The sequence below is a fragment of the Bufo gargarizans genome, chromosome 6, assembly GCF_014858855.1.
Source record: "Bufo gargarizans isolate SCDJY-AF-19 chromosome 6, ASM1485885v1, whole genome shotgun sequence".
In the NCBI taxonomy this organism is placed as follows: Eukaryota; Metazoa; Chordata; class Amphibia; order Anura; family Bufonidae; genus Bufo; species Bufo gargarizans.
The window spans coordinates 290,785,718-290,799,104 of NC_058085.1; the positions used below are offsets into that span (position 1 = coordinate 290,785,718).

General features: G+C 42.8%; 1 protein-coding gene across 1 annotated transcript; it reads right to left on the minus strand.

Annotated features, from left to right (window-relative positions):
• Positions 1-3,278: 3,278 nt before the first annotated feature.
• LOC122942154 (taste receptor type 2 member 20-like) lies at positions 3,279-4,400 on the minus strand. The gene has a single exon (XM_044299654.1). The coding sequence runs from the start codon at positions 4,293-4,295 to the stop codon at positions 3,279-3,281; it is 1,017 nt and encodes a 338-aa protein (XP_044155589.1). The 5' UTR covers positions 4,296-4,400.
• Between the last annotated feature and the right edge of the window lie 8,987 nt (positions 4,401-13,387).

Consider the following 13,387-nt stretch of genomic DNA (forward strand, 5'->3'; position numbering starts at 1 on the left):
GTGTTACCTACGTCCTTAGTGTGCCTGTCCAATGGGACTCCATGCTGGTGGCGCTGCCTCCCCTTCCTTCTTCTTCTTGCCCCACACAGAACGTCCCTATGCAACTGCGTCAAGACATAGGAACACTGTGGCATGGTGATGGTGACAGACACACACAGGGACAGACACACACAGTAACAGACACATCTGTGCCCCCTTCACAGTGGTAATACCCTCTTTGTGCCCCCTTCACAGTAGTAATGCCCATTGTGCCCCCTTCATATTAAAAATGCCCACTGTGCCCTCTTCACAGTAGTTATGCCCTCTGTGCCTCCTTCAGAGTAGTAATGCACTCTGTGGCCCCTTCACAGTAGTAATGCCCACTCTGTGCCCCTATAATAGTTATGCCCCTTCACAGTAGTTATGCCCTTTTTGTGCTCCCTTCACATTATTAATGCAATCTGGGCCCCCTTCATAGTAAAGACAGATACACTCTGCGGTCTTACTAAACCCTCAAACTGATTTTAAAATTAAGAGATTAGCCAACATGTCCTACGGTGTAGGACATGTCTGAGCCCGAGCACCGCACCAAGGTTTCTCAAGTAGCTTGGGGACCTAACACTCACCTACCTGTGCCATATGGGCAATACCAGGAGCCAGTGGGCAAATTACAGGAGCATGAGGCCGACTCACAAACAGCTCACCTGTTACCTCCAGCATGTAACCATGCTAGCAATGGGAGGAGGGAGAAGTCTGCGAGTCCCACTCAAGACTGGCTGGTATGGCCCAGGCCTCACAGGTGCACCTAAATGTAGCCTGTAGATGGAAAGCAGGCACATTTAAATTGGAGTTTATACACCTCCAGACATCTCTATAAATACAAACTGAAAAGAATGGCGTGGTATTAAACAGGCAGGAAGTGCTCAAACCCACATGCAGTTGTGCATTTATATAGGGGAGCAAATCCTGCACTTGTGGCCCGTTGCTAATGACGATCCCCAGCAAAAATGCATACAGTGGAGGATGCCAGCAGCGAACCACAAGAACCCGAGCTACTTGAGAAACCTCGGGCTCAGACATGTCCTATACCGTAGGACATGTTGGCTAATCTCTCAATTTTAAAATCAGTTTGAGGGTTTAGTAAGATTGCAGAGTGCACCTGTCCTTGCTATTATTTTGTTATATTGCTATATTGATTATCACATCCACACACGCTATCTTGTATAGGATGTCTACTGTGGTACTTGTGGTTCGCTGCGGGCATCCTCCACTGTATGCATTTTTGCTGGGGATCGTCATTAGCAACGGGCCACAAGTGCAGGATTTGCTCCCCTATATAAATGCACAACTGCATGTGGGTTTGAGCACTTCCTGCTTGTTTAATACCACGCCATTCTTTTCAGTTTGTATTTATAGAGATGTCTGGAGGTGTCGGAAACCTGATGGACCCCATATTAGTCTATAGGTTCCAGCAGGGCAATGAAAATACTAGTGCAGATCAGAAAATCTGAAGCCTAAGCAGAAAATTCAAGGCAAGTGATTTAAAAGCATGTAAATACATGTGTAATATTAACTATATAATTAATAATTAAAAGGAAACTGGTAGTACAAAGAAAACATTGCCGCAGATCCATTTTGCCATGACTGTTTCAGATACCAGGAATACCCTCCAAGTCTCTATTTCAGGATCCTACATGTAAACTGATACAGTATTTTGGACAAGCAATTTTAATGGGACCTTAAATTGAAAAGATTACATGTAAAAACGATACAATTACTGATACATACTGTAAGTACTATAGATTAACAACAGTGTACAATGGTAAGACATGTATGTAAGTCATAGAATAGCTCAAGAGTCAATGACAATTTGTTATAGTTAACTAAAGCTTGTCTGACTTGTCTATAATAGTAAATACTTGTATTCACACCATGTAATGAGAATTCTGGAGTCTTTCTTAGAATTCGGTGTTTTGGCATTCCTCTGTTTGGACGTGTGTCCTTGTAGAATCTGACATTGTCCATTCACTGCTGATGGTGTAGGGGCAAACCTCTTTGACAAGGGGAATGGTAACACCCAGTTGTCGATTTATTCATTCTAGGAGGAATTACAGAAGAAGGGCACAATGCAGAGTTATGACAAACGATGCTACAGAAATGTACTCTTGTGGAATATAAGTATTTACTAAAACACAGAAATTAGTAGTGATGACAAGTTCTCTTTCATATTGAAGACATGACACAATGGAAAAAGTATTTTACTTGATAGGAAAAACTAAAGTTTTACCATTTTGCAACATGCTCACAATTGTTCACAAACTAATACCTAATTATGAAATGTTAGTCTATGTTGCAATGGAGGGAGCTGCCCTTGCCATCTGTGACTCGCTCCCTCTGTTTACATCCCGGAGCAAAATTCATGGGGAGTGTGTGTAGCATCAGGTTTCTTTGTCTCCTTCCCCTTCCAGCTCAAATGTCACAGATCCAAGCCTGCTTAAAGCCCTGCTGGAAAAACCCCATGCTAAGACATAGCATCATTGCTGACATCAAGTCTACTGGGCAGTGTTCGAGAGAATGAGCAGAACACCGCCCTGAGCAGCAAGGTCACTGATGATATGTCAACAGGGCAGAGCCTTGCAAGTCTTGCCATACCTTAGATGTGGATGTGATGTCACAGGGACAGGGAACCAACATAGTAGAAAATGTCACGTGACCGTGATGGAGTGCAGGAAAACGGGCATTGCAGATAAACAATTACTATTACTAAATAATAATGTTTTGTTTACTACCAATTGGTGCTGAAAATTTAAAAGGTGGAATGCCCCTTTACACACTATGATTTTATCCTATTAAAGCCAATGAGAAAAACTATAAAATAGCATGATAGTTATGGTACGGCCAAGGCCGGACTGGCTCAAAGATTACCAGAGTATTCTCCTGTGTGCCCAAGCTCTGAGAATAATAGACCTCTAAAACAACAGGGCCCTTAAGGTTCAATATACACAGAGAATGGGCCCTCAGAATAATTCCCCCTGGTGGATCCAAGGGACTTCAGTCCAATGTCTGTTATGACCACACGTTCAGTTTTCTTGATACCGTTTTGGAAGCCAAACCCAGTAGTGAGTTCAAAAAGAAGTCTTACCTCAGAACTTACAAAACTGCATCAAGAAATCTCAACACGTGACTTTACCCTTACAGGATGCTTGAGTTTCCCCAAAAACTTCAACTGCATTTTGTGAACAACATTTTTTACTCACTCACCACAATGTAACCAAAGTGTTAGATATAAAGTCATAGCCTTAATCACTCATTGTCTGATCCAACTGTTTTTGGGAGCAGAATGCTTTCTGTAGAATCCACAGAAAGGTATGCTTGAGCTTGCGGTTCCCAAAGACAAGCAGAACAGAATGTAGAGAAGGATATGCTCCAATGAAAAAAGCTGCAAAACAACTTAGTATATCAGATTTAACCATTCCTGATCCATAGAGGTTGAATGCCATCATGTAAAGTAAGAAAAACATAAAGAAAGCAACCATCATTTTAACTGCTTGGTAATGGGCATCTAACGATGGTTCCCTGAACCCTGTTCTTTCTTGTCCTTTCATATTTTTCACGTGTCTTAGAAGAGAATCAACCACTAGACCAGCGGACACACAAAACAGAAAAAAAGGTGGAATAGAACCCACAGCAGAGAGGGTCGCAAAGGTTGCAAAATTGTTTCCCATTGCAGCAAATGGAGTTGAATTTTGATTGTGTTGAAATTTGCTCATGTTGAATGTTTGGTTGATGCCATCAGATGCTGTAGAGTTACTGCACAAGGCAGATATGACTATACTTGCTAAGATGAGGAAAGGGACCAAGCGATCGAAATGTGTCTTAAATGCAGTAAAAATGTATCTCTCAATGTTGACAATTCTCACACAGTAAAAAGTACTTAGCCATGAAGCAAGCCAAAGGCTTAGATCATTAAAAAACAGCCATACATACTGCAAACTACCTGTAGTTCCTGTATCAGCAGATTTAGGTGATAAATCATTAATGAGGTAAACAACTAAAACCAACCACGTGAAAGTGAATCGTGACAGACCAAGACAAGCAAGTATGGAATCACAAGAGCCCAGTTTTCTGAGAGTCACCAGGCTAATCAGGTTTACAATCACCATGAGACCATTCATGAAGGTGCCAACAATAGTCTCCAACACCAGGATGCCTAATGACAGTAAATCGTATGATGTTAATGAAGTTGATGAAGTTAATGTATTATTTTCATAGTTCCTTTCATTAGTTGCATTGAACATTGTCTTCATTTCTTCCATGCTTTATCTACAATGAACGTCTTCAGCTTCCACCTCTTTGCTTACCTAGACCTTCTGTCTGTTTTCTTCTCTGTTAGCATTATATGTCTACAGCAAAGGTTTTCAGAAGTTTTATACCTTTCCCTGTGCCTATTGTATTATATTACATTGATGATTATAGTCCATGCAAATGGTGTGTTTACCCATGAAGTTAAGATATTATTGACTCTTTGCATACAGTATGTAGAAAACTACGTGATTGAAAGGTCAATGTCAATTTTTTTCCTATTTTGCAACTGTCTCATTTAGAAGTAAAATGATTTTGAATACATACAGTTTCTGGAATCCTTACAGATTTTACATATGTTGGCAGCAGGGGGTAACTTCCAATTGATAAAGAGATGTTTAAAAGTAATAAAATTTTACAATGCTCATATTAGTCAGTGATGAATCCTATGGCTGAGAGTAGTAATGAGAGGTTTTCCAAAAATCTGATCTTCAGGATAATTCATCAGTACCAGACCATGGAAGTTCCGACCCCCAGGACCCCCAACGATTAGATATTTGGGGACGTTGCAACAGTTTGTTGATCACTGTGCAAAGCACTCTCCATTGTATAGCAGCTGTGCTTTGTATCACAGCTCAGCCCCATTCACTTCAACAGTATTGAGCTGTGCCTAGGCCAGTTGGCCAGTTAACTGGCCTGGGAAGAGGCCTTGGCGCTTACCAGAACAAACAGCTGATCTGCAGGGGTATCAGGAGTCGGACACCCATGGATTAGATCTCTTAAGGGTAAGTCATCAATATCAAAATCTTAAACAACCTCTTTAAAGGCCCTTAAAATCAGCAGATTTGTACCAATGAAACTGGCTGACCTGTTACATTTGCGCTTAGCAGCTGAAGGCATCTGTGTTGGTCTCCTTTTCAAATGTGCCTGTATTGCTGAGAAAAATGAAGTTTTAATATATACAAATGAGCCTCTAGGAGCAACGGGAGCATTGCCGATACTCCTAGAGGCTCACCTCTCTCTGCAACTGCTGCACCATCTGCATTTTGATTGACAGGGCCAAACAGTTAACACGTGATCTCACCTTGCCCGGATATCTCCAAAAGTCTTGCGCTGCACTGTACATTTCAGTATCTGGCACAGGCACAGTACAGGAAAGCATTCTTGTCAGTGTCCCATATCAGTATCCAACATAAAGCACAAGGAAAGGGGGACCCAGGAGCAGAGGGAGGGAAAAAAAAAAAAAGAGATCCAAAACAGAAAGTTCTCACCACACTTGCAGAGATCTTGTAGAAGACAGGGAAGGCTCATAAATTCTTAGATAGTTCTCCTAAGCTGGAGGAACAGGGGGCAGAGAGGACATCCAAAACGTACTCATGGGTAGTCAACAGGCATCCAGCTCGCTCCTGCCGAATTGGAAGACGAGCGCTATCAGAGCCAGCAGATCAAGCAAGCCTGGCACTCAACAGGGTTCCAGAGAACCTCCAACACGCCACCTGTGCGAGAAAGCGATCCAGAGGAGAAGGCCATGGAACAGGAACTGGCATGACACATGGGGCACCACACGGACCAGAGCAGCAAGGAAACAGGGAAGAGGGCAGCCGGAGAGAGGACAACAAAGCCCCAGCAGTGAGGAATGGAGTAGCGACAGGAGGAGTAGGCAGAAATAGATACCGGTAGGTCCTTCTCACATCATTGGCCCACCAACTAGGGTCTCGGCATCCGGAGGCATAGCCCTCCAGCAGGGAAGCATTTTCCAGGTAGCGTAACTATCACGGGAGGCGGGTCAGGCTGAGGAGGAGGGCGTCCTCACGTCATTACGTCCCCTTCGATTTCTCTGATTCTGCCAGATTTTTCATGCATAAGGAATTTTTCACTAGCATGAGGAAAATTGGCTCCTACCTCATGGGTTTTTTGCCTTCTTCTGGATCAACTTTGCAGGATAATAGGCTGAACTGGATAGATGTGTATTTTTTGTGCCATTTTTATTTTTATTCTGAGGCAGAGGTATGAAGCCTTGAATTGGCAGGATAAGATGGACTTTAGGTTGGAATTCATATAATTTAGAAGTAAGATGTTCTCACTGGATAGCCTTGTAGGCCTATGCTAGGCATTGGGTTATATTAAACACCTTGTATGATTTTGATGGCAGAGCTTCTCGTACTGTCTATAGGTGCCACAACCGCCATCGATTGTGACATCTGAAGGGTTCCACTTCCATGTTTGGAGGAATCTCTAATCACGAGAGCGTGGCTATGAATCATTGACAAACTCTTTGCATGTTCGGATGGATGGAAAGTAGCACATTTTGCACTAATTATGCAGATTATATAATGGGGAAATACAGTTAAATCAATACCTTAAAGGGATTTTCTGGCCTAGGAGCTGACAAACCCAATGGTCATAACATTGGCGCAAAAGTCTGTGTTCATTTTTCAGAGTTAAAATAAAACTTATTGAAAGGCTGCAGCTCAGCCAATCAACAAGTGTTTAAGCTGTGGACACTTGGAAGCCATCACAGTCATGCCTAGTATTGACATGGCTGTGATTGGCCGACGCACCATGTGACCATGCATGCATAAATGCCAGATCACGTGGTGCGCTGCCACTCTGCTCTGAGTAGTGTAGGAACAGGACGCTGCTGTAGCGAGGGACAGTGTTAGGCTTTTATTTATTTTTTAATAAGTCTGTGGGTGACCTGTAGATATTTATGTGGGTGCAACTTTGCGCCAGTGACACAGAAATACAATAATTAATCATGCTTTTCAGTCTGTTGGTAACCTAAAGTCATTATTGAGGTTCAGAACATCTGTTTAACTGTTATAAGACAGTAAATCAGTTTGTTATTGTGTCAGTGACTAGGGATGAGCGAACTCGAACTGTATAGTTCGGGTTCGTACCGAATTTTGGGGTGTCCGTAACACGGACCCGAACCCGGACATTTTCGTAAAAGTCCGGGTTCGGGTTCGGTGTTCGTCGCTTTCTTCGCGCTTTTGTGACGCTTTCTTGGCGCTTTTTGAAAGGCTGCAAAGCAGCCAATCAACAAGCGTCATACTACTTGCCCCAAGAGGCCATCACAGCCATGCCTACTATTGGCATGGCTGTGATTGGCCAGAGCACCATGTGACCCAGCCTCTATTTAAGCTGGAGTCACATAGCGCCGCCCGTCACTCTGCTCTGATTAGCGTAGGGAGAGGTTGCGGCTGCGACAGTAGGGCGAGATTAGGCAGATTAACTCCTCCAAAGGACTTGATTAACTGATCGATCTGCAGCTGTGGATCATTGAGCTGCTGATCCTCAATTGCTCACTGTTTTTAGGCTGCCCAGACCGTTTGTCAGTCACATTTTTCTGGGGTGATCGGCGGCCATTTTGTGTCTTGTGGTGCGCCAGCACAAGCTGCGACCAAGTGCATTTAACCCTCAATGGTGTGGTTGTTTTTTGGCTAAAGCCTACATCAGGGTGAAGCTGTCACACCAAGTGCATTTAACCAGCAATAGTCTGTTCATTTTTTGGCCATATACAAAATCAGGGGCAAGCTGCGCCTGTCACCAAGTGCATTTAACCCTCAATGGTGTGGTTGTTTTTTGGCTAAAGCCTACATCAGGGTGAAGCTGTCACACCAAGTGCATTTAACCAGCAATAGTCTGTTCATTTTTTGGCCATATACTAAATCAGGGGCAAGCTGCGCCTGTCACCAAGTGCATTTAACCCTCAATGGTGTGGTTGTTTTTTGGCTAAAGCCTACATCAGGGTGAAGCTGTCACACCAAGTGCATTTAACCAGCAATAGTCTGTTTATTTTTTGGCCATATCCCAGTCTAATTCTGTCACTAAATCCATACCGGTCACCCAGCGCCTAAATACTAGGCCTCAAATTTATATCCCGCTAAATCTGTCCTTAGTGCTGTAGCTGGGCGAGTTATTTAGTGTCCGTTCAAGCACATTTCTTGTTCTGGGTTGAAATACAATTCCCAATTTAGCAATTTCATAATTTAGTGGTTTCTGCTATATCAGAGCTATTTGAAATCTATCCCTAAAAGGGTATATAATATTCAAGGTGCACATTGGGTCATTCAGAATAACTTCACACACACCCGCTACTGTGTATTTCCAAGTCTAATTCTGGCACTAAACCCATACCTGTCACCCAGCGCCTAAATACTAGGCCTCAAATTTATATCCAGCTAAATCTGTCCCTAGTGCTGTAGCTGGGCGAGTTATTTAGTGTCCGTTCAAGCACATTTCTTGTTCTGGGTTGAAATACAATTCCCAATTTAGCAATTTCATAATTTAGTGGTTTCTGCTATATCAGAGCTATTTGAAATCTATCCCTAAAAGGGTATATAATATTCAAGGTGCACATTGGGTCATTCAGAATAACTTCACACACACCCGCTACTGTGTATTTCCAAGTCTAATTCTGGCACTAAACCCATACCTGTCACCCAGCGCCTAAATACTAGGCCTCAAATTTATATCCCGCTAAATCTGTCCTTAGTGCTGTAGCTGGGCGAGTTATTTAGTGTCCGTTCAAGCACATTTCTTGTTCTGGGTTGAAATACAATTCCCAATTTAGCAATTTCATAATTTAGTGGTTTCTGCTATATCAGAGCTATTTGAAATCTATCCCTAAAAGGGTATATAATATTCAAGGTGCACATTGGGTCATTCAGAATAACTTCACACACACCCGCTACTGTGTATTTCCAAGTCTAATTCTGGCACTAAACCCATACCTGTCACCCAGCGCCTAAATACTAGGCCTCAAATTTATATCCCGCTAAATCTGTCCTTAGTGCTGTAGCTGGGCGAGTTATTTAGTGTCCGTTCAAGCACATTTCTTGTTCTGGGTTGAAATACAATTCCCAATTTAGCAATTTCATAATTTAGTGGTTTCTGCTATATCAGAGCTATTTGAAATCTATCCCTAAAAGGGTATATAATATTCAAGGTGCACATTGGGTCATTCAGAATAACTTCACACACACCCGCTACTGTGTATTTCCAAGTCTAATTCTGGCACTAAACCCATACCTGTCACCCAGCGCCTAAATACTAGGCCTCAAATTTATATCCCGCTAAATCTGTCCTTAGTGCTGTAGCTGGGCGAGTTATTTAGTGTCCGTTCAAGCACATTTCTTGTTCTGGGTTGAAATACAATTCCCAATTTAGCAATTTCATAATTTAGTGGTTTCTGCTATATCAGAGCTATTTGAAATCTATCCCTAAAAGGGTATATAATATTCAAGGTGCACATTGGGTCATTCAGAATAACTTCACACACACCCGCTACTGTGTATTTCCAAGTCTAATTCTGGCACTAAACCCATACCTGTCACCCAGCGCCTAAATACTAGGCCTCAAATTTATATCCAGCTAAATCTGTCCCTAGTGCTGTAGCTGGGCGAGTTATTTAGTGTCCGTTCAAGCACATTTCTTGTTCTGGGTTGAAATACAATTCCCAATTTAGCAATTTCATAATTTAGTGGTTTCTGCTATATCAGAGCTATTTGAAATCTATCCCTAAAAGGGTATATAATATTCAAGGTGCACATTGGGTCATTCAGAATAACTTCACACACACCCGCTACTGTGTATTTCCAAGTCTAATTCTGGCACTAAACCCATACCTGTCACCCAGCGCCTAAATACTAGGCCTCAAATTTATATCCCGCTAAATCTGTCCTTAGTGCTGTAGCTGGGCGAGTTATTTAGTGTCCGTTCAAGCACATTTCTTGTTCTGGGTTGAAATACAATTCCCAATTTAGCAATTTCATAATTTAGTGGTTTCTGCTATATCAGAGCTATTTGAAATCTATCCCTAAAAGGGTATATAATATTCAAGGTGCACATTGGGTCATTCAGAATAACTTCACACACACCCGCTACTGTGTATTTCCAAGTCTAATTCTGGCACTAAACCCATACCTGTCACCCAGCGCCTAAATACTAGGCCTCAAATTTATATCCCGCTAAATCTGTCCTTAGTGCTGTAGCTGGGCGAGTTATTTAGTGTCCGTTCAAGCACATTTCTTGTTCTGGGTTGAAATACAATTCCCAATTTAGCAATTTCATAATTTAGTGGTTTCTGCTATATCAGAGCTATTTGAAATCTATCCCTAAAAGGGTATATAATATTCAAGGTGCACATTGGGTCATTCAGAATAACTTCACACACACCCGCTACTGTGTATTTCCAAGTCTAATTCTGGCACTAAACCCATACCTGTCACCCAGCGCCTAAATACTAGGCCTCAAATTTATATCCCGCTAAATCTGTCCTTAGTGCTGTAGCTGGGCGAGTTATTTAGTGTCCGTTCAAGCACATTTCTTGTTCTGGGTTGAAATACAATTCCCAATTTAGCAATTTCATAATTTAGTGGTTTCTGCTATATCAGAGCTATTTGAAATCTATCCCTAAAAGGGTATATAATATTCAAGGTGCACATTGGGTCATTCAGAATAACTTCACACACACCCGCTACTGTGTATTTCCAAGTCTAATTCTGGCACTAAACCCATACCTGTCACCCAGCGCCTAAATACTAGGCCTCAAATTTATATCCAGCTAAATCTGTCCCTAGTGCTGTAGCTGGGCGAGTTATTTAGTGTCCGTTCAAGCACATTTCTTGTTCTGGGTTGAAATACAATTCCCAATTTAGCAATTTCATAATTTAGTGGTTTCTGCTATATCAGAGCTATTTGAAATCTATCCCTAAAAGGGTATATAATATTCAAGGTGCACATTGGGTCATTCAGAATAACTTCACACACACCCGCTACTGTGTATTTCCAAGTCTAATTCTGGCACTAAACCCATACCTGTCACCCAGCGCCTAAATACTAGGCCTCAAATTTATATCCCGCTAAATCTGTCCTTAGTGCTGTAGCTGGGCGAGTTATTTAGTGTCCGTTCAAGCACATTTCTTGTTCTGGGTTGAAATACAATTCCCAATTTAGCAATTTCATAATTTAGTGGTTTCTGCTATATCAGAGCTATTTGAAATCTATCCCTAAAAGGGTATATAATATTCAAGGTGCACATTGGGTCATTCAGAATAACTTCACACACACCCGCTACTGTGTATTTCCAAGTCTAATTCTGGCACTAAACCCATACCTGTCACCCAGCGCCTAAATACTAGGCCTCAAATTTATATCCCGCTAAATCTGTCCTTAGTGCTGTAGCTGGGCGAGTTATTTAGTGTCCGTTCAAGCACATTTCTTGTTCTGGGTTGAAATACAATTCCCAATTTAGCAATTTCATAATTTAGTGGTTTCTGCTATATCAGAGCTATTTGAAATCTATCCCTAAAAGGGTATATAATATTCAAGGTGCACATTGGGTCATTCAGAATAACTTCACACACACCCGCTACTGTGTATTTCCAAGTCTAATTCTGGCACTAAACCCATACCTGTCACCCAGCGCCTAAATACTAGGCCTCAAATTTATATCCCGCTAAATCTGTCCCTAGTGCTGTAGCTGGGCGAGTTATTTAGTGTCCGTTCAAGCACATTTCTTGTTCTGGGTTGAAATACAATTCCCAATTTAGCAATTTCATAATTTAGTGGTTTCTGCTATATCAGAGCTATTTGAAATCTATCCCTAAAAGGGTATATAATATTCAAGGTGCACATAGGGTCATTCAGAATAACTTCACACACCCGCTACTGTGCATTTCCAAATCTAATTCTGTCACTAAACCCATACCTGTCACCCAGCGCCTAAATACTAGGCCTCAAATTTATATCCCGCTAAATCTCTCGTTACCGCTGTCCTGTTGTGGCTGGGAAAGTTATTTAGTGTCCGTCAAAGCACATTTTTTGTTCTGGGTTGAAATACAATTCCCAATTTAGCAATTTCATAATTTAGTCGTTTCTGCTATATCAGAGCTATTTGAAATCTATCCCTAAAAGGGTAGATCATATTGAAGGTGCACATAGGGTCATTCAGAATAACTTCACACACACGCTTCTGTGCATTTCCAAGTCTAATTCTGTCACTAAATCCATACCGGTCACCCAGCGCCTAAATACTAGGCCTCAAATTTATATCCCGCTGAATTTGAATACAATACATTGGGCCAAATAATATATTTGTTGTTGTGGTGAACCATAACAATGAGAAAAACATCTAGTAAGGGACGCGGACGTGGACATGGTCGTGGTGGTGTTAGTGGACCCTCTGGTGCTGGGAGAGGACGTGGCCGTTCTGCCACATCCACACGTCCTAGTGTACCAACTACCTCAGGTCCCAGTAGCCGCCAGAATTTACAGCGATATATGGTGGGGCCCAATGCCGTTCTAAGGATGGTAAGGCCTGAGCAGGTACAGGCATTAGTCAATTGGGTGGCCGACAGTGGATCCAGCACGTTCACATTATCTCCCACCCAGTCTTCTGCAGAAAGCGCACAGATGGCGCCTGAAAACCAACCCCATCAGTCTGTCACATCACCCCCATGCATACCAGGGAAACTGTCTCAGCCTCAAGTTATGCAGCAGTCTCTTATGCTGTTTGAAGACTCCGCTGGCAGGGTTTCCCAAGGGCATCCACCTAGCCCTTCCCCAGCGGTGAAAGACATAGAATGCACTGACGCACAACCACTTATGTTTCCTGATGATGAGGACATGGGAATACCACCTCAGCATGTCTCTGATGATGACGAAACACAGGTGCCAACTGCTGCGTCTTTCTGCAGTGTGCAGACTGAACAGGAGGTCAGGGATCAAGACTGGGTGGAAGACGATGCAGGGGACGATGAGGTCCTAGACCCCACATGGAATGAAGGTCGTGCCACTGACTTTCACAGTTCGGAGGAAGAGGCAGTGGTGAGACCGAGCCAACAGCGTAGCAAAAGAGGGAGCAGTGGGCAAAAGCAGAACACCCGCCGCCAAGAGACTCCGCCTGCTACTGACCGCCGCCATCTGGGACCGAGCACCCCAAAGGCAGCTTCAAGGAGTTCCCTGGCATGGCACTTCTTCAAACAATGTGCTGACGACAAGACCCGAGTGGTTTGCACGCTGTGCCATCAGAGCCTGAAGCGAGGCATTAACGTTCTGAACCTGAGCACAACCTGCATGACCAGGCACCTGCATGCAAAGC